Source organism: Ictidomys tridecemlineatus, chromosome Y (assembly GCF_052094955.1).
Source record: "Ictidomys tridecemlineatus isolate mIctTri1 chromosome Y, mIctTri1.hap1, whole genome shotgun sequence".
Taxonomy (NCBI): domain Eukaryota; kingdom Metazoa; phylum Chordata; class Mammalia; order Rodentia; family Sciuridae; genus Ictidomys; species Ictidomys tridecemlineatus.
In genome coordinates this window covers 19,413,701-19,433,192 of record NC_135494.1, presented here as the reverse complement: position 1 = coordinate 19,433,192, position 19,492 = coordinate 19,413,701, and the positions used below count along the sequence as shown (strand labels likewise).

Here is a 19,492-nt window from a genome sequence, read left to right as displayed (position 1 = left end):
TTTAACCTAAAGATGGGTCAGGGCCACCACCTCACACTCATACAACATATTTCTTCATGGGCAATACCAGGGTTACAATTTCCTTCCTCTCAGACCAGACGCTGCTTCTTTGCCCAAGCCGCTCTGTTCCCCATTCCATGGTAGAGGCTGTGGTGACTGGGACAGTGGCCACAAGCATCAAGACTACAGGCCTACAAAGCACAGGATAGGGGCACGGTGGTCAGGAGGCCCCAAATACGGTGTTTGGAGCAGTCTCCTCCTCAAGACACCGTATCTTCACTCTCATCCCAGTCTTCAGTTAGCCGCAGTGAAACGGCATCATTGCCACCAGCATTGCGCGGAGGCGGGCGACAGGCTCTGCAATAAGAGGTGGGCAGAGGTTAGGGGTTAGGGGGTGGAGGGCGCTTGAGTGTCACCCGGGCTGCAGTGGGAGGAGCTGCTAGCTCGGGGGAGGCCGGGAGCGGGCCCGGGCTGCGGAGGGAGGGGATGGTGGCGGAGGCGCGCAGGGGCGGCGCGCAAGGCTGGGCACTGGCGGAGAGGGGGTTACGCGCCTCGGCTGGGCTCCGCCGTGCGGAGGAAGGCTGAGCTCGGCCGCCGGGGCCCTGCAGCTAGCCGGGTCCGCCCTGCGCCCCGCCCCGCTCACCCCTCCCGGCGGAGGGCGCGCCCAGGCCAGGCGGGACCCGGAGGAAAAGGCGCCACTGAAGCGCGGAGTCCGCTGTCATCGCCGGAGGGAGACGCAGAGCCCGCTGAGTCCTGGTCTACCGGTGCCCAGACGCCCCCTTCCCGAGGCCACCTAGCGCCCGCCCCCTGCCGCGAGCCAAGGCCAGCGCCCCGCCCCGAGATGGGCAGACGTGTAGACGGCGCTGCTCCCGGCGCCGCCAGATCGCAGGAGCCCGGCGCCGGGGCGCTGCGCTGAGGCTCCCGCTAGGCGCGGCCCCACAAGCCTGCAGGTGTCCTTGGCCTCTCGGCCGCCGCCGGGGAGACTCCTTCGCCGGCACCTAGAACCCCGCTACCCGGAGCAGCCCCGCCCCCCGGAGCAGCCCCGCCCCCCAGGCTTGGAGCCGCGCAAGACGCCCTGTCTGAGGCCCCCCCGCCGCGGCGCGGCCCCCGCAGCGCGGCGCCCAGCCCAGCACAGCTCCCAGCCGTGGATGCAGGACCCGAGGCTCGCTCCTGCGGGCGCGCTTGTTTTCTTACAGTCGCCTCGCCCTGCGCAGCCCCCACCCGCTGGTCCGCTCCGCTGCGCTCAGCCCCTCCCGCCATCCTTGCCCAGCGCTGGATTTATGAATGGGGGGAAGAGGCCACATGCCGCCGCCGCCGCCTCGTGTTGACCTCGCGCAGCCAGCGCCCGCCGAGCTCCGGCTGCCCTGAAATCGTCGGCCTGGCCCCGGCAGCCGCTCGGAGGACTTGTTGCTGCTGCGCTGCCGCCGCCGCCGGCGCCGCGGAGAAACCGGCCGCTCCCGGGCTCCGCGCGGTCTGGGAGCCGGAGGGTGGCCCTTGTGAGTGTGAGCGCGCGCGTGCCCCGGACCCTCGCAGTGTGCCGGGACTGAGCACTTCTCGGTCTTTTGTCGGGTGAGGGGGGGCGTGTCCCCGGGCCGGAGCGGGAGTCTGTGTGTCCCGTCCTCGCCAGCTTGCCGCTACCTCCCCGGGCCCCTTGCCGAGTCCTCTCTGCACCTCCTGCCTCCCGCCCCAGCGTTGCCTACCCAAACCCCAACCACCTGTGCGCCCGAGAAACCCAACTCCTCCCGCTACGCGCCCCGGGGGGGAAGACAGCGGCAGGGCCAAGCCGCAGAGGGGGCCGCCGCCTCCTGCCTCCTCCTCGTCTCCTCCCCCTCCCCCGTCTGAAGCTGCCTCCTCTGGAAGGGTGTTTGGAGGGCAGCGGCCGCCCCAAGCCGGAGCCCCGCAGCGCTTCTTATGATCAGCTCGGTGTGTGTCTCCTCCTACCGCGGGCGCAAGTCGGGGAACAAGCCTCCGTCCAAAACATGTCTGAAGGAGGAGATGGCCAAGGGCGAGGCGTCGGAGAAGATCATCATCAACGTGGGCGGCACGCGACATGAGACCTACCGCAGCACCCTGCGCACTCTGCCGGGCACCCGCCTCGCCTGGCTGGCTGATCCCGACGGCGGGGGCCGGCCGGAGTCCGATGGCGGCGGTGCGGGCAGCAGCGGCAGCAGCGGCGGCGGAGGAGGATGTGAATTCTTCTTCGATCGGCACCCGGGCGTTTTCGCCTACGTGCTCAACTACTACCGCACTGGCAAGCTGCACTGCCCCGCCGACGTGTGCGGGCTGCTCTTTGAGGAGGAGCTCACCTTTTGGGGCATCGACGAGACCGACGTGGAGCCCTGCTGCTGGATGACCTACCGCCAGCATCGCGACGCTGAGGAGGCGCTCGACATCTTCGAAAGCCCAGACGGGGGTGGCGGTGGTGCGGGGCCCAGCGACGAGGTCGGCGATGATGAGCGGGAGCTAGCCCTGCAGCGCCTGGGGCCGCACGAGGGAGGCGGAGGTCCTGGCGCCGGTTCCGGGGGCTGCCGCAGCTGGCAACCACGCATGTGGGCACTCTTTGAGGATCCCTACTCCTCCCGGGCGGCCAGGGTAAGTGTCAGGAGTCCGGGTCTCCCCTTCTCGTGTCTGCAAGGCGCGCGTGGTGGTGGTGGTGGTGGGTAGGGGCTGAGCAGAGCCCAACAGGACTAGCTTACCACCCAGTCTGTTCTCACCTCCCTCCCAACTCCCTCCAGGGCCCTCTGGGGAATTACACACTCCCACCCTCTCTCCTGCACGCTCCATCAGGAGATTGCACACACTTGACTTACTACTTGGACCCAATCCCAGCTGCCTTGCTTTGCTGCATCCCCCCAGGGAGTGGGGTGCCCACAGCTCTTTGGTTTGCACAGGCCACCCCATCTTCAGCTGCCCTCCACTCCTCCACAGGGCCATAGCCCTGGAGAACTAGAATTGCCTTCTTCTGGGGTGAGGCAAGACTAAGAGAAGAAAACTGGGATTTTCTTTTCTTTTTCTTTTTCTTTTTTTTTCGTTTATGTTAGATGCTTCCTTTCCATGTCACCCCACTTAAATCCTGCCAATATCTCTGAGTTGGCATCTATGCATTTTAGAGAGAGGGACAGAGCCTCCAGCGTGCTGAGCTTAGGAGAGGCAGAGCTGAGACCAGAACCCAGGCCTCCAGTTCAGGTGAGGAGGGGCCTTGGTTCTTTGGGAACAGGCTGTGCTCCAAGACTTTCTATATACCTGAGCTGGCCTGGCCTCGGCTGGGATAAGGGGAGTTAGACCGGAAGGGCTTGCTATTCTAGGCTCCTCAGGCTCCCACAGCCAAAGGCCAGCCACAGGCTTCCTGGTGATGATGCCAGATTTGTTGCCACTACTTTTCTTATTGCTGCTGCATAAAGTGGCTTCCCAGAAAGCCCTGGTTCAGGTTACTGTTCCAAATGGGAGTGTGAGGGGGAGGGGAGTACAGGTTTATTTAGGCAAGGTCTAGTCCCTCTTCACCACTTTCCCTAAATTAATCTGGTTTTCCTTAACCCTTATAGGTGGGAGAGGATGATCAGGGAGACACTCACCCTGTGTGAGTTTGGTTCGGCTGGGGCAGGCCGCACATAGGAGAGAATTGGTTTGGAATAGGAAAAAATTCTCCTCCTGGCATTGTCAGTGAGGATAGGGGAAGTCCAGGAATATTACCTCTGGGGTTCTCAGTTTTTCCTCGGAAACATCTGTTGAGAGTAGTGAGGGTCACTTGATAGGAAGGAAGGCCGTGATTTAAGCCATACAAGATGAACCCACTGTTAGAATAGAGGAAGGAGTTGATCAGGACTTTCTTGGAGTTCTTAACGCCTCAGTGAAATGGAAAATCTTGAATTTTTATAACATAATTGTTTGTTTGTTTGTTTAATTGTAGATGGTTACAATACCTTTATTTTATTTATTTATATGTGGTACTAAGGATCAAACCCAGTGCCTTGTACATGCTAGGCAAGTGCTCTACACCTGAGCCACAGCCCAGACCCACAACATAATTGTTCTTGATATTTGCCACTTAGAACTGAAGTCTCCAGGATCCTTTCCGGGTGTTCATGAAGTTAAAACTGTTTTCACAGTTGCACCAAGCCATCTTTACACTGCTGCTCTGCCATGCTATCTACATTCATGGTACCAAAGCAGCAGTGAGCAGGACTATAGCAACTCAGCCCAGGGCAAGACCATGGCACCAGGGTAGGCCTCAGGCTCCACACATATAATTTTCTCACAGCTAAAGTCAACACCAGTTGCACAGAGGATGTGAAACAGTAAAGAGTGCTCACTCTTTTAGACACCATCCTCAATACGTCTCTCTGAGCTCTGTGCTGCATATGGAATGGTTTCACAAGGAAAAGTGCTGGTATAGTTACTTGAGCTGTGAGCTAAGTTAAGTGCTTTTAAAATTGATTCTGAGGACAGGTGCAGTGGTGCACCCCTGAATTCCCAGCTAATCAGGAGGCTGAAGCAGGACGACTGAGAGCTTAAAGCCAGACTGGGCAACATAGCAAGATGATATCTTTTTAAAAAAAGCCGGGGGGGGGGGTGGTAAAATGAAACTGATCCTCAGTAATTTTTTAGTTATAATAAGTTCTAAGATCATAAGGTTTGAGAATTGGGGTTGCTGAGGCAGAGTTTGTACAGTTTGTACAATTTGGGCATTTTCTCTGAAAATGAAGGTTATTGCCCAGAACCTTCATTTGGGGATAAAAGTGGTTGCATCATTGATCCAGGATCAAAGTTTTGCTGAGTAGGTAAAGAGGTGCTGTAGAGAACCAGGAAAATGGCCTGCTCAGGATCTGCACAGGAGGATAAAAGACCTAAAAAATAGAAGAGAATGATGAAGACCAGATTGCTATGTATCCTTTAAACTTAAGACAAATATGGGATTCTGGGAGGACACTAAGGAGAGTCATGTATCATGGTCAGATGTACTCCCAGCCTCAAAGGAACTTACATTCTTTCAGGGGAAAGAAACCTGCTCCCAAGTAAGCATGCACACAGGGAACCATGATTCATAGTATGTGAATGGTGCCAGCAGATTGCTGTGTAGCGTGGGAGGAGGAGGCCCAGCACTCTGACTATGGGATCAGCACCTGCCAGCTGCTTCCCATTTCTCTCCTTTTCTCCTTTGGTAGCTATGAATAATGCAGAAATAGCACTTACAATAAAAGAAAGCTGAGATTCAGTTATTTTTCAAGTAGGGGGAGAAAAGCTACCTTCCTTTGAAATTTTTATCTGGAGGTTTAAGGTCCTAAGATTTAGCTAGAAAGAGCTAACAGATCTGTTTTAGAAATGCTTAAGCTGCAAAATACCAGTTGCCTCGAAGTGGTTTCACTACTTACACCAACACGCTTGAGCCAGGGAGAAGTATCCCCCAATAACTTAGAAACAGTGCTGTTAGAATCTGTGGTCAGATTCAAGCTTTTCCTAGCATAGACAGTACTGGGCAAAAAGCCCAAATGACTTCATTACCTCTCAAGAAAGTCATAGGGAAAGTATCTAGAAGCTCTTTGTGATAAGGGATAGTCCGAAGCAGGAAGTAAATTAGGTCTTATTACCTGTTACTGACAACAGGAATCTAAAGCTCATGATACATCTAAGAATTCTCATACATACATCTACCAAGTATTGGATACAACTAGGATTTGAGCTGGAGGTACCTGAGTTCTTGACCATCATGTGGCATTGTCTTGACTATCAAGAGGGCCTCCTCCTAAACCTCACCAATCTGAAGACCCTTTGTTATAGCTGCAGGCATGAACACCTCTTCTGTCTGGAGATCCCTGCTCCAAAATTTTTCTAGCATATAAAGCAAAGTGTCATTATTCCATAATTTCCTAAAGTACATTTTAGATATGTATTAAAAAGATTATAGACAAAGACACAAATAAATTTGAAATGAATTGTAGAAATTCATTGTCTGGTTTGTTTGGGTTTTTTTCTTAAATACAGCAGCCACTTACACTTATTAGATATGAGAAAAGTGCTCTTTATTATGTCCAATGTGTCATTTATGACATTTATTATTTTTTCTTAAATATAAGAGATTGGCCCTATGGTGGCATTCAATAAAGGAAATTGAAAGGGGGGGGTCAGAACTGTGTGTATAACATATGTGAACATGCACACGTACATACCCTTTCTTTCGTTTTTTTTGTTTGTTTTGTTTTCCTTTTTTTTTTAAAAAAAATTTCTGGTTGTAGATGAGCAAAATGCCGTTATTTTATTTTATTTATTTTTTTAATGTAGTGCTAAGGATCAAACCCAGTGCCTCACATATGCTAGGCAAGCACTCTGCAACTGGGTTGCAGCCCCAGCCCTGCAACACCCTTACAATAACTTCAGTCACCTTTAAAGAGTGACAAGACAGTGAGCTTTGTGCATTAGTCACTGTAGGTTTTGTTCTGAATGATTCTAACATGCTGCAGGGGGCACTTCTTTCTGTTCCCTTATCACCTTAACTGGAAGTTGGAATATAGGAAATCAAGACTGTTTCTTTCCTTTCAGGTTACTATTTCTATCTCCAACAAATAGAGAGCATATACTGAAGGGCAGAAACTGAGAGGTTAGGGTTAGGAAGGTCCTTATGAATCTTCTAGTACAAATATCTTTTTTTTTAATGGATGAAAACTCTGAACTTGTGACAAAAATAAAAAATGTACCCCAAATTCTCCTGCTATGGCATGGCAGAAAAAGGGTTAGAAACCAGATTTCAGATTTCCATCACTCCTTCCACAAAGTTATTCTTGCTTTTAATAACTTTGTTATTAAATCCCCTCCTATGCTTAGTGCTTCAAAGTTAAATCATTTAAGTCTCACCGACTTCCTCCATAGTCTTATCCTTCAAACCCTTATATAACTGATCTATTCTGTGAAGACTTGAAGCCCTTCTGTAGGGGACCACAGTAACACCTGAAATGCTCCCCGATGACAGGGTCAAACCAGTTTCACTAGGAAGGTGACGTCCTATAAGTATACAGTGACCATGAGAAGCCCTGGTATAAAACTCCCAGGTGACTTTAAATCACTAATTTAATGAAATCACGTCTTATGTGTTTTCGTACAACAAGACACTGGAGAATAACTAAACCAAATATACATAAAGTTTTCAGATTATATACATATTCGCCATCCAATACTGAGTATGTAAGAGATATCTTTTAAATTTACTGTGAAAATGGGAAGTGGAAAATATGGGATGAAAATTCAGGTGCCATCTAAGTACAAAATTAAGATACATTTAATACCTTTTCATATTAACTGACAACTTACAAATTAGCCTTCCAAATTGTATATCATTTGCTTCTCATATTCTGTGGGGTAGGCCATGCTATCTTCACCAGAGAGGTTCAACAACCCACCCAGAGTTATACAGCTCCAAGCAAGGAATCCAGGGCCCTGAAGAGTGGGTGACTCTCAGGATGGTGTTCTCCCTAGCACAAAACTACCATACCACCTCAAAAGTTTTGAGTACTTAGTTATCTGGGCTGGAAAATGAAGAGTGACTGGGAACCTAGTTCAGTGGTAGAGCACTTACCTACTATGTGTGAGACCCCCGCAATTGATCCCCAGGATTACAAAAAATAAAGAAATAAACGTGTTTAAAAATGAACAAAGAAATCTGAAGCATGTAAAGGGCTTTGAGGTTTTGAGAAATGATCTTGTAGCACTTTCAACATCACCTGTGCAGACAGAGTGCAAAGAGGAAACTGCAACTGGAAAAACAAAAATCTTAAAATGTCAACCGGGTTAGGAGGGCAGCCAGGGAGAGCCATCTCAATTTTAGTATGTTCTTGATATATGGATTGGAACACAATCAGAAAAGACTAACCAATATCTTTCTGAACCATAGTTGACCCAAACCCAATCCAAACTCAGAAAAGAATGAGAGCTAAAGTTGAAGGTTTAAGACCATCCATCTCATGGCTGATACCAACAATCTCCTCCATCCAGGACTGGTTTGATGCCATGGACGACTTGTGGCTTCAGGGAACTTTCATAGACTTCACCCCTACAGAAGTAACTGTCTATAGCCATTGGGTTTTATTTCTGGCTGCCATGATATCCCCAGACCTGCCCCCCGAACATTCCTCCACTTCCCTTTCTAGGCCCCACGGAGCCCCCACACAGCAGGAAGCAGCCGGATCTGACCAACAACGCCCCAATTCCTAAGAAAACAAAAAGGGAGGAATGTTGGGAAAAGTATAAATGGCAGTCGTACCCCAGAGAAAAAAACCCCAACATGGCACCTAAGGACTTCTTCTTCCTACCTTCTTCTCTGCAGTGGCGCCACAAAAAGTTCCCACCCTTGTGAATTCTCCCGCCGGCGCCAATTTCCAATCTCGCTGGCAGGGAACCTTAGCCCCAATGAGAACTAATTCCTGGGCTCTGGAGCTGATATCTGGAAGAACTTGCCAATAAACCGGTGGCCTGCCATTTATCTAAGCCCTACCATCGCCCCTTTAGTTCTCTATAAGAACACAGCTTTTTGCAATAAAATTGGAATTCTCCTGGCGAAGTGTCTTTGTGTGGGGAATTCTTTCATTTTTAGTCTAGGTCATTTTTAAAAGAATTTTTAAGGTAGCCAGGTGAGGTGGTGCACACACGTAATGCCTGCAGCTCAGGAGGCAGAGACAGGAGGATCATTAGTTGAAAGCTAGCCACAGCAAAAGCTGGCACTAAACAATTCAGTGCGAGCGTGTCTCTGAAATAAAATACAAAATAGGGCTGGGGATGTGGCTCCATGGTAGAGTGCCCCTAAATTTAATCCCCAGTACATCCTTTCCCCACCCAAGTATTTTGAAGACTAAAACACCACGAAATCTAAAGAGTAACCTGGAGTGGGTCTGGCCTATCAATTAACTATTAAGCTATTACTATTATTATAAATTAAGCAAATGTCATTAAAAAGTTGTTCTCATTAAAATGGTATAATGCAGATGCAGACGTAGAAATTACATTAAGTACCTAATTACTTTGATGTAACAGCAACCTTCTATCAATTAGACATTTCATTTTGCATGACAACACAGAGGCTCACAAAACAACTCAGCATTCTAGAATCACAGAGTTTTTGAAGAATTTAAAAATTGCCACAGTCTGGCTGGGCACAAATCACCAAGCCACCACAATGCACTTGTATCTTCAAACAAGAAACTTTATTGCCCCAATTCCACCAGCACTCCAGGCACACTACCCAGGAACTCTCTCAGGTCTCCACCTGGCTCTGCCCCCACTCTTTCAGATGGTGAGAACTCCATGGGAACTCCAAAGTAGAGGGTGCCATAGGCAGCAAGAGCAGCCCTATTGCCGGACAGTTAAGGTCTGTATACAATTGAATACACAGCTTATCATAACCATCATCATCTCAATGGCTCGCTGGATTCACCTCTGAACGACTGCCTTCCAGAAAAATGCCATGTGTCATCCCGACTGGGCTGTGGCCCTCAACAAAAAATGTTCAGTAAAATACAAGAGGAAATTCATTGCAAAATTACACATTAGGGTAGTGTGCAAGAAGAATGCAGAATGGAAGCAATATACAATCTAAATGTCTGAATGTTGTATTCCTCATGACATACCCACTCCTATGCAAACATTAGGCTTTCTTGGTAACAGTGTAATAGGTTAGTTGTGAGGACCAGACTGAATGTAAGCAAGGCTTCTAAGCAGAGGGAGTTTTCCGAGAGCCATGCACTCTTGCTCTTTTGGGAGATGCAGCGGGCAACGCTATTGGTCAAAGCCACAATTCTCTCGTTTTCTTAATTTTTAATTTGTTTTAATTACTTATACATGACAGTAGAATGTACCTATATACTTTGATATATCATACGTAGATGGGATATAATTTCTCTTTTTCTGAGTGTACATATTTTAGAATCACATTGGTCATACAGTCACATATATATAAAGTAATAATGTCTGCTTCATTCTACTATCTTTCTTATCCTCATATCCACTGCCTTCCCCTCCTTTCACTTCCCTCTACCTAAGGTAATGCTATTTTTTTAATACACATATATACCACAATTTTTGTATTTGTGTTTGTATATAAAGTATGTTGACACCCAATTCAAGTCTTAATAAATTACATTTCACCATTGTTGCTAATCCCCTGCCCCCTCCATTTCTCTCCCACCCCTCTACCCTATTTCTTCCATTCTCTTTTTCCCAACCCCACCATGAGTCAACTTTCTTATATCAGAGAAAACATTCAGTATTTGTTTTTGGGGTATTGACTAACTTCACTTAGCATTATCTTCTCCAGCGCCATCCATTTACATGCAAATGCCATAGAATTGTTCTTTTTTAATGCTGAGTATAATTCCATTGTGTATATATGCCACATTTTTTTTATCCATTCATCCACTGAAGGACATCAGGTTCGCTCACTTCTATTTCATTCTACTATCTTTCCTATCCCCACATCCCTGACTTCCCCTCCTTTAGCTATTGTGAATTGTGGTGCTATAAACATTGATGTGGCTGTGTCCCTGTGGTATGCTGTTTTTAAGTCCTTTGGATATAGTCCGAGGAGGGGAATAGCTGGGTCAAATGGTGGTTCCATACCTCCATACTGTTTTCTATATTGGCTGCACCAATTTGCAGTCCCACCAGCAATGTATGAGTGTACCTTTTTCCCCACATCCTCACCAACACTTATTATTGTTTGTCTTCATAATAGTTGGCATTCTGACTGGAGTGAGATGATATCTTAGAGTGGTTTTGATTTGCATTTCTCTGATTGCTAGAGATGATGAGCATTTTTTCTTATATTTATTGATTGACTGTATATCCTCTTCTGAGAAGTGTCTGTTCAGGTTTTTAGCCCATTTGTTGATTGGGTTATTTGTTTTTTCTGTGTTTAGCTTTTTGAGTTCTTTATGTACCCTAGAGATTAGTGCACTATCTGATATGTGAGATGTAAAGATTTGCTCCCAGGATGTAGGCACTCTGTTCACATCACAGATTGTTTTTTTTTTCTGAAAAGAAACTTTTTAGTTTAATTCCATCCCATTTATTGATTCTTAGTTTTAATTCTTGTACAGTAAGAGTCTAATTAAGGAAGTTGGGGTCTAATCCCACATGGTGAAGATAAAGTGAGTATGAGTTTTTTAAATTATATGCCCATATTGTTATAGGAAGTTCATGCATTTTTCTTTGAATGTAAAGATAAGTGGTTTTTACCATATTGCTGAAGTTTGACTTATGGTTCATTGACTTAAGTAGTACTCAATTTTGTGTGATTGTTAATAATATTTTTACAAGGATTAACTTTTCCATATACCCAAAGCAACTAAGAGACACATTGTCATTTACATGTATAAATAATGCATATAAGAATAATGTAATCAATGCTTGATTATCTGGGGGAAGAAAGATGTCTTAAACTAAAAATGTTTAGAAATTTAAGAATATATTTTCAATATAACTGATAGAGTTTCAATATAACTAACACACTTGAAAATTAAAAATATGTAAATATAACCTACAAATTGGTAAGAAAATATAATTAATCTAGTTTAAAATGACCAAAATATATGACCAGAAATTTTACAAAGGAATACAAATGACTATCAAACACAGAAAAGGAATGTAACATTATCAATGGCAATAAATACAGACCTCATAATGAAATAGCTTCTGAAAGTTTTATTGCCAACAACTAAGAGACCATGATAAAGTGCCTGGACACCTTCGAGGAGACTAGACCAAGGACATCTCACATGTGATCGACACTGTGGCAACTGATGCTGCTTCTAGGAAGAGAGCTGGGTGTGACCCCTGGACTGACCTCTCATATGCCCTGTGACCAGCAGCCACATTCCCAGAACATATACCAGGGACAGTCTCACACAAGGGAGGCCTGTGCCTAAAGCTCATAGAAATGAGGTTCAGAGCAGCAAAAACCTGGAGACCTCTCAAAAGTGCAAAAGCAAGAGAGTGAGCAAGGCAACCAGATACATCCACAGGCTGGCTCCAGTCAAAACCAGTGAGCACAGTGGGTAAGTTTAAGGACCACCACTATTTGATGGCTATTTTTATGTGTCCAGCTGACAAGGTTATGGTCCCCAGTTGTTTGGTTAAGCATCAGTCTAGATGTGGAAAAATACTTCTTAGCTGTGATTAACATTGACTTTGAGTAACATAGGCCACCCTTTATAGTGTAGGTTGGCTTCATCTAATCAGTTGACAGCCTTAAGAGTAAGAACTGAGGTTCCTAAAGCAGAAAGGATTCTTCTCAAGGCTGCAAAATAGAAGACTCATCTGAGTTTCCAAGCTGCTAACTTATGGAATTGACTTGAGACTGCAGCATCTACTTTTTCCTAAATTTCCAGCCTGCTGACAAGTGCCATGGATTTCAGATTGTCTGCTCCCATAATATGAAACAACACATCAAAACTAATCTCTCTCCAATTCTCTCTCTTCTTATCTCTTCCCAGACTACACAGAATGCAGATACATTCAATGGAATATTTTTGTTAAATTAAAGGATCACTAAAATGTTATACATTTATATGCATTTGTACACACACATGAACACATATACATACACATATAATGTTAGAAATACTAACAGCTGCAATACAACTTCAAAAAAAATTGAGAGAATAAGGACTCCTAAAGGTGGAAAGAGGAAGGGGAAAGTGTATACTTCCATGAAAGTTGTTACACTTGAATTTTCAAGGTAGGTTTATGAGACATAACTAAAAATTTAATAAAAGCAGGCCAGTATGGACAATGTAAGTATGTTATCAATGTGAGTTATGGACAATTGAATCTTTGGCATCAGATATCTTTTGAAACATAGGAAAATTAGTAATCAATGTTTCAATGATGTGCATGGATTTCTGGTGGCAGTGGATGGAGGTGGAAGAGGAAAACAAAGGCCCCATGCTGAGGAGAGGCACTTTCCCACACCTATGCTCATTTTTCAGTCATCTGAGCAGAGAACAGAACTGTGGAATCTTGGCTGTTCCTGGAGTCACCTGGGAAGTTCTTTGTGCCTGGAGCTCACCCCCTGACATCCACATTTATTGGCCTTAGAATGAGTTTATGAAAGGACATATCTGAAGGCTCACCAAGAGGTTCTCATTGCAGGTCTGGGACTCCCTGCGAGACAGGATGCTCTCATGATGCAGATGTCTGAGCCCTGATTTAAAGTTAGTTTCAAGCAAGTGAAGAGCACAACCAGATATGCTTTGTACAAAGAGTACAGGGCAGAGGGTAGAGGACAGATGAGCAAGAGGACAGGCTGGCAGTCACAAGGCAGTTGGATGCCCATGTTGGTGGCTTTGGAGAAAGGTGAGGCCTTTGGAAACAAATGTGCTGACTGTGGGGTGTGGATGCCAAGAGGGAAAGATGCTGAGGGGTGTCTGGTGGGACTCAGGATTTCAAGTTGGTGATTAGGTAGTTTGTGATAAGTAGTGATGGTGAGCAGATTGCAACCCCTGGCCCTTTGATGTGCCAGCTTTGCAGTGCCTGGGAACTCATTGCTGCAGAAAAATATTTGTTAATCATTAGATGGCTTGAGAGAAGGTTAAAAGCAATGAGTGATTATGGGCATGGTGACATATTCCTGTAATCCCATCAGATCAGGAGGTTGAGGCAGAAGGATCCTGAGTTCAAAGCCAGCCTCAGCAAAAGTGAGATGCTAAGCAACTGAGTGAGACCCTGTCTCTAAATAAAATACAAAAAAGGGCTGGGATGTGGCTCAGTAGTTGAGTGACCACTGAGTTCAATCCCTGGTATAGTTACTATAATTTTTTTTAATAAAAGCAATGAGTGATTTGTGCATTTTCTCCCAGAGGGCTGTTCAGGAAACTTTGCTTCTCATTCTTTGGTTCCTTGTGCCATGTCTGTTGGTGGCACAGATTTTCTAGAGAGCAGGATTGATGGTTAATATGAAATCCACAGACTTCTCATGAGTTGTTGAATGGGGCCAGTTGCACTCACCTCTGTCTTCAGGTTTCCAAAATGCTGGTGTAGTCCCATGAACATCTTCTTCATTTTATTTTATCTGTTTTTAAACAAAAAGTGAGTATCTATTGAATTGTCACCTAAAGTCATTAGCAAATAACATTTTTTCCCTTTAGTTCACAGTGTCACAGCAAACCATCTAAAAGGTATTCATGAGCAGAGTAATTTTAGTATTAATAAACCTAATGATGATTTAAAAGCAAATTAATAATTTAATCTTTTGTTAATTCATGACATAGTTATAGAAAGCCTAGTTATTATGACTTCAATAAAAGGTCTTTTGGAGATTATCACATTTTGTTTGAAAAGAAACTGAAGGGCAAAAGTTTCTAAATCTAACTTGCAGTTCAAATCTTCCAATTTCTCCTCTTTTTCTGGAGGCAGGGTGAGGCTTCAAGACTTTCTTTCACTCTTTTCTGCTTTCTTATTATGGACTTCCCATCTCCTCCTGGCTGATGATTTATTTGAGTTTCTTTGGATGGAGCAGGAATAATCCAGGGGATGGGAAACAACCTTCAAAAGCTGCAGCTTGACTAGACAGCACATGGACAGGTACCCGGTGAAGGGCTGCAAGTGCTGGGTCCAGGCCGGCCGAAGCACCAGGCACAAATATTTGCAAAATTAAGCTCAGAAATACGTCAGGGTTTTTTAAGGGAGTTGGGAGTAGAGGAAAAGCATCTCTGGTTTGTGAGATCACATGAGGAGAAGATGGTTCCCTGGGCCACTGCTCTGTCAGGTCACTGGCTCTGGAATAGAGCTCAGAACAGAAAAGGTCACAGCCCAGTCAGAGGTTGCCCTGCCTCTCGCCTCCCTGTAACTGTGCTTTGGCAGCCTGCACCTTCTGATAAACTCAGCACCAGTATCTGCATCTGCTCAGTCTACCAGAAGAGCTGTGTGAAGACAGGTATGTCAGGAGGTGTCAGGAGAAGTAGAGATGAGAGCCTGGGCCTGGCTCCAGCACAGGAGTCTGAGCCACACCAGGTTGTAGTGACGGCTGCATTGCAGCCTGGCAAAGTTCAACTGTCCTGACCTCTGAAGGAAGGATGAGCCCACATTGTTTTGGGGACCATGCTACATAGCACTTTTAAATATGTTTATAAGGAACTGGCTTCAGAGATATCACCAGGCACTGCTCACAGAGTTCAGTGAGAGGCCAGCACATGTTTCCAGAAGGTAAGACAGAAATATCCAATAAGTTCGGACCCCTCACACAGCATCCTCCTCACCCTCTCTCCTGTACAATATAAGGTGTGAAGGTCATTGCACCTCTCAGCACTGGGCTGGGGACACATGGGTGACTCCGTACCCTGCTTCAATTCTGGCTGATGGCATTACTATAACACTGCATGTCTGAAATGTTAGAGGGGCATTTATGATTATTAGAAATAATCAAGTCCAGACCAAGGAAAAAAGTCTAAGAGAATATTCAATAATTTATAGCTAAATGACTTTGGGACCTTAAGATAGAATATCCAGGTGGTTCTTAAAGGACTCATAAATACTCAATTTAAAAGGGAAATATTAACATGGAGGTTTATGATCAGAGCATTGAAATTACATTGATCATGTCTACTCTGGCTCTAAAAATAAAAGTGGAATAATAATCCAGCTACCTAAGTGAGAAGGCTGCAAGCCATGTCTTGCATGGTAAAGCAACATCTGACATTGTCACAGATCAGGGACCCTGCTCCAGGAGATCTTTCTGGAAACGCCCCCAAGGACTCTCAATAGACCCAGCTTCTAGCCCCAACTCTGGCTCTCAGGGGGGAGTGTGCACATTATTTGAAATTAGATTTTGTTTCTTTGAGGCAGAAAGGACACATATCAGAGTGAGAGAGGTTAATGGAGGCAGCTTCTCAGGAAGAGATCTGCCCATGAGCTGGAATAGGACCTTTCAAAGTTCTGGTTGTCCAGGGATGGGCATGGAGAATGCAAAACAAGAGGTGATCTGAGGGTCTTTGGTGAAGGTTTACAGGACAGAGGGGTGGACCATGATGAGAAACGGAGAAGTGTTAGGCCTTCCTAGAGAAGTAGAGTGCCCAGGCCTCTCCTTAGATACCTGCAGCTCCTGAGAGGGTCGAGGAATACCAAGCTGGTTCAGACACCTCCTAGAATGGAAATGACAGAAAAACTCACAATTCCTGCCCTACCTACCCTAGAATCTGTTGGAAAAATGCATCCTAGAAATAGATGAATTCTAGATAGGGCAGAGGGGTGGGAGGGAAAGGGAAGGGGCAAGGGTTAGCAAGGATGGTGAAGTGTGATGGACATCATTATCCAAAGTACATGTATGAAGACATGAATTGGTGTCAACATGCTTTATATACAACCAGAGATATGAAAAATTATGCTGTATTTGTATAATAAGAATTGTAATGCATTTTGCTGTCATTTATTTTTTTTGAAAGTCAATAAAAATAAATTTTAAAAATGAGAAGCTAAAAAAAGAGATTAATAATAATAAAATAAAATAAAATAATTATAATAATTTCTCTGAAAAAGAAAGATCATTCTGGAGACTAAAAAGTGCAGTCCAAATGCAAGCTCCACAAAACACACATAAACATTGATTAATTATTTCCTGAATGGACAAAGCCAACAAATAGGTGGTGGTGCAGCGGAGAGAAAAATCACTTCCTAGCAACTAAAACAAATTAATCACTACCTCTCCTAAGACATTCACTGGCCATATTGGGTGGATTGATACATTAGTTAAGAATACAGACCTGGGGCTCTCACTTGACTTCACACCCAGCTTTCTTACTCTCTGTACCTCAGTTTCCTCATCCACAAAATAAGGCAATTGTGATATTTCCTATTGAATATTTTCTGTCATGATAGGAGGATGTAAAATACTCCATAAAAGAAAGACTGAGAGGAAAAACAGGGCTAGAAAAAGAATCTGGGGGTGGAGTTATTGTTTTAGACTTGGCATCCAAGGTCAGGAGACTGAACAATGCCTCAGGGAAAGATCTACACAGGGAGCTCAAGAATTGAGCCCCAAGGCGAACTGACTTAGGAAGTTAGAAAAACAGCAAAGAAGTTGCCTTTTACCTAAGATTGCACAGCCATTTGGGTTGGAAAGAAGCAGGATAAGAGTGTCATTCTGAGTTCTTGAATGAGCTAAGAGATCTTAAAACTGCTAATGTTATGCCAGATTCATGGAACCCCAATAGACCTCCAGGAGCTGAATCCAATAAAATCACACAATAGTCTTTATTGCAAGCTCAAGCCTGGACTCACAACCATTCCCAATGCAGGAGTGAGTCCCGGCCCTTTGTTCAGTGAGATTTTATAGGTTTTGGGGGGATACTGTATGCATCCCAACATCACACAGCAAAAAATTTCATACCACGGGAAAGTCAAACAAAAACTCAACATTGATTAGCACATTCAATGGTGGGAACAAGTTGGTAGGGGTGATTGGTTAATGCAAAAGGGGGATTTGTTTGAACTTATTAATTTAGGCCACAAGGGATATACGTGCTATACTACATGGTTTCCCAACATGTTATCAACCACCATAAACTACTTGGGGGTCATCTGGCATTTCAAGTATTTTCCCTGTCTCATGCTGATTGAAGGTTGCTAAGGGGATTGCTATGGGCCCTCACCTAGCCTGAGTCAGTAACACCTGGTGCCACCGACCTCTCCTGTTATTTACAGACAAACAACTCAGCAGGGTGGGTATGTGCTTAGGAGTATTCTGTGGGTTTTTCCAAAGACAAGGGTCATGCCCTCTTCCTTAGGACAGGCCTTGAAGTAGAAGCTGCTGTTATTTATTTATTTTTAAAAATGCAGTTACATTAGTTTCTCACTAAGAGGGGGTCAGGGGCTTGACCCCTCCTTTGTGGTCTTAACACTATCCAATAAATGCCATTCATGGTTTTGATCACATGAGGCCAAGAATTTCCCATGGATTTCACAGCAATGTGGAGGTCATCATTGACTTCAGAGGGCACATTGAAAGGAAGGTGTGTTAAGAGGTTAACAGGAAAGTTGTGGAAGTTAAATTGAACAGTTTATTTGAACAAATAATATTCCTGAATATTCCTGAAGCAGGCAGTTCTCAGAACCAGGAGAAGGCTGGAGAGCTCTGCTCTGTAGATGGTGGGCATTTCCAGATTAGGCTGGGAAGTTGAGTACAGACAGGGCTCCCCTGTTGAGACCCAGGAGTTTGCCTTGCCTGGTCATGCATGGTATGGTGATAGGCAGCTTGTGATTGGCTGAAGCTCAGCTATGTGTGATTGGCTGACACTTGGCTGCTTCCTTATACTACTGAGTTTAGTTTCCAGTTTGTTTTTGAACTACATTTGATGGCTATTTGTTATACAGGAATTCAAAGCATGACCACAGACTCTGAAAAGGACTCCTATTCATTTAACATGACAGATGGGGGCAAGAGCTTCACTGAGGAGCATTCCAGATAGAGCTCAGAGAGACAGTCTACAGGTAGAAGAAGAGACTTGGGGAGCTGAGCCACTGATCATGGTTGGAGATGGGTGGGAGACATAAGGGGGGAGCTAAGCCACCAGAGGAAGAGAAGCAGATCCCCATGAGTCTGAGGCCCTGGCAGCTTTGAATCCACAATGTGAGCTTGTTTGGGTCCTTGTTCCCATGTCTGAGGCTGTGTAAGCAGGTCTCCTTCTTGCTTTGACACTGAAATCTTTCAGACAAATTTCTAGAGGCAAAAATACAAATTGACATGAGAAAAGAACCACATGCATTTGGGAGTGATCCCAGGGCTTCACGAAATAAGAAATGTGAAAAGACCTGAAAGAACCTAAATCTTGCAGAACTAAACAAACAAGTCTAGTGCTTCCTGAAAGCTTCTGGGGTGACCTTCAATGTGCCTTGTGACTATGCTGGCTTCATGTTCATGTTGTCTATATACATCAAAATTAGTGGCTTGTTTATGTCCTTTAATAGAAAGGATTTTCAATCAAAAGACTTTTAAGATTTTCACTGAATGTTCACTGTGCACAAAGAACTTTATAGTCAAGGAGATGTTGAATGGCCTAACTGTGTAAATCTCACAATACCTCAGGGTACACAACAGATTTTTATATGCATCACTTTATTTACTATCAAAGAAACCCTAAGAAATAGGTCTTATCATCCCCTTTTTTTATAAAAAGAAATCAGAAACCCAGTCCAGACAATGTACTTCACAAGTGGCCACATCAGCAATGGCTCCCAGGCTACCTTACCCCAGACCCAGGGCTGTTCCCTAATACAAGTCAGTCATCCCTTAGCAGTAGGGCATGTTCTGAGAGATCGCTGTAAGGTGATTTTATTGTTAGGTGAACATAATAAACTGTGCTTACCCAAACTAAGGTATTTGCAACATCAGTAGGAAATATAATTTTGAGATCATTATCATACACCAAGTCCATCAGATGTGGCACATGATCATTCAGCAGAAGTGGCACCCCATTGTGATCACCACATTGCACCCCAAAGGCAAGGCCTGAACCGTGTAAGC

General features: G+C 45.2%; 2 protein-coding genes and 1 pseudogene across 7 annotated transcripts in view; all 3 read left to right on the top strand.

Moving 5' to 3' along the window:
• LOC144371884 (tyrosine-protein kinase Yes-like) overlaps positions 1 to 19,492 on the top strand; it is a 203,004-nt gene that overhangs the window by 9,138 nt on the left and 174,374 nt on the right. The gene's annotated exons all lie outside the window — the stretch shown is intronic.
• LOC144372089 (mitotic checkpoint serine/threonine-protein kinase BUB1-like) overlaps positions 1 to 19,492 on the top strand; it is a 205,918-nt pseudogene that overhangs the window by 96,546 nt on the left and 89,880 nt on the right. The window lies entirely within an intron of this gene.
• LOC144372087 (voltage-gated potassium channel KCNC4-like) overlaps positions 1,799 to 19,492 on the top strand; it is a 33,060-nt gene continuing 15,366 nt past the window's right edge. The window contains exons 1-2 of one of the 5 annotated variants that reach the window (XM_078035510.1): positions 1,799 to 2,592; positions 7,880 to 8,121. In XM_078035510.1, the coding sequence (XP_077891636.1) occupies positions 1,912 to 2,592; positions 7,880 to 7,915 (717 nt within the window). In that variant the 5' untranslated portion in view covers positions 1,799 to 1,911 and the 3' untranslated portion in view covers positions 7,916 to 8,121. Of the gene's footprint in view, positions 2,593 to 2,891; positions 3,066 to 7,879; positions 8,546 to 19,492 lie in introns of those variants that run through there. The other 4 variants (XM_078035507.1, XM_078035508.1, XM_078035506.1 and 1 more) reach the window with 4 other exon arrangements.